The 1,281-nt window shown below is 52.5% G+C and overlaps 1 protein-coding gene across 1 annotated transcript in view; it reads right to left on the bottom strand.

Moving 5' to 3' along the window:
- U2AF2 (U2 small nuclear RNA auxiliary factor 2) overlaps positions 1 to 1,281 on the bottom strand; it is a gene marked incomplete at both ends in the record, with an annotated part of 2,750 nt that overhangs the window by 1,204 nt on the left and 265 nt on the right. The window contains one exon of the mRNA XM_009080618.1: positions 580 to 696. Within this exon, the coding sequence (XP_009078866.1) occupies positions 580 to 696 (117 nt within the window). The remainder of the gene's footprint in view (positions 1 to 579; positions 697 to 1,281) is intronic.

The following is a 1,281-nucleotide window of genomic DNA, read 5'->3' as shown; positions in this document are numbered from 1 at the left end:
TTAGAGACCACTCCTAAACGAAATGGAGGTGTTAGGGACCCCCCAAAACTGAACTGGGGGGATTTGGGGATGAACAAGGAGGTTGAGAGGGAATTTTGGTGTTTGGAGGGAGTTGGGATCAGTTCGGGGTGAGTTTTGGGGTGGAATTTGGGGGTTTGCAGGAGCTTTGGGGTATATAATGGAGGTGTGGAGGGATTTGGGGTGTATTTTAGAGAGGGATTTAGGGGTGTCAGGAGAAGATCTGGGGGTCTGGGGAGGGACTCAGGGTGATCTCCAATCTCATGCTCTAAATTCCCCCAACCTCCTCATGTGCCTGCTCTACGACCCCCCTGGACCCCCAGGACCTCCCCGAGTCCCCCCAGTCACCTCGAGGAAGGCAAAGTTCTTGTCCTGGTTGATGTGGAGGGATTTGGGGGGTATTTTAGAGAGGGATTTAGGGGTGTCAGGAGAAGATCTGGGGGTCTGGGGAGGGACTCAGGGTGATCTCCAATCTCATGCTCTAAATTCCCCCAACCTCCTCATGTGCCTGCTCTACGACCCCCCTGGACCCCCAGGACCTCCCCGAGTCCCCCCAGTCACCTCGAGGAAGGCAAAGTTCTTGTCCTGGTTGATCTGCACGGCCAGCACTGGGTTCCCTGGGGCCTGGGTCAGCCCCCCCAGCCGCATCTGGGCATTGAAGAAATCCATCATAGCCTCCTGGGGGACAAAAAGAGGGGGAGAGGTCAGGAAGGGGAGTGTGACCCCCTTGGGGGGTTCAGGGGGGCTCAGACCCCCCTAAGGCATTTGAGTGCGCAAGAAATCTACCATAGAGTGTTGAAGGGGCAATAAATGGGGGGTCACATCTCATCAGAGGGTTGGGGGAAAAGGGAGGGGAGGAAGTTGTGGGGAGTGGGAAAAAGGACAATGAGAAGAGAAAAGGAGCAAAAGGAGTAATGAAAAGTGACAAAAAAAAAGAGCAAAAGCAGGCAAAAAGCAAGTGGAAAAAAGGGGGAAAAGAAGAAGCAAAAAAGAGGAAGAGAAGAATGGACAAGGAAAAAGAGAAAAAAGGGAAGAGGAAAAAGGAAAAGAAAAAAACAGGAGGAAGGGGAGAAAGGGGAGAAGGAGGAAAAGGGGGAAGGGGGAAAAGGGGGAAATGAAGGAGAAATGGGAAAAATGGGCAAAGGGAAAAACAAAGAAAAAAAGGAGGAAAAAAAGGGGAGGCAAAAGAGGGAGAAGGAGGAAGCAGTGCACAGGCAGCAGTGAAGCCCAAAGGCACTTTGGCTGCTTCTGGGGAGGTTTGGG

The sequence above is a fragment of the Acanthisitta chloris genome, unplaced genomic scaffold (assembly GCF_000695815.1).
Source record: "Acanthisitta chloris isolate BGI_N310 unplaced genomic scaffold, ASM69581v1 scaffold8128, whole genome shotgun sequence".
Lineage (NCBI taxonomy): Eukaryota > Metazoa > Chordata > Aves > Passeriformes > Acanthisittidae > Acanthisitta > Acanthisitta chloris.
This window is presented reverse-complemented; position numbering and strand designations above follow the sequence as displayed.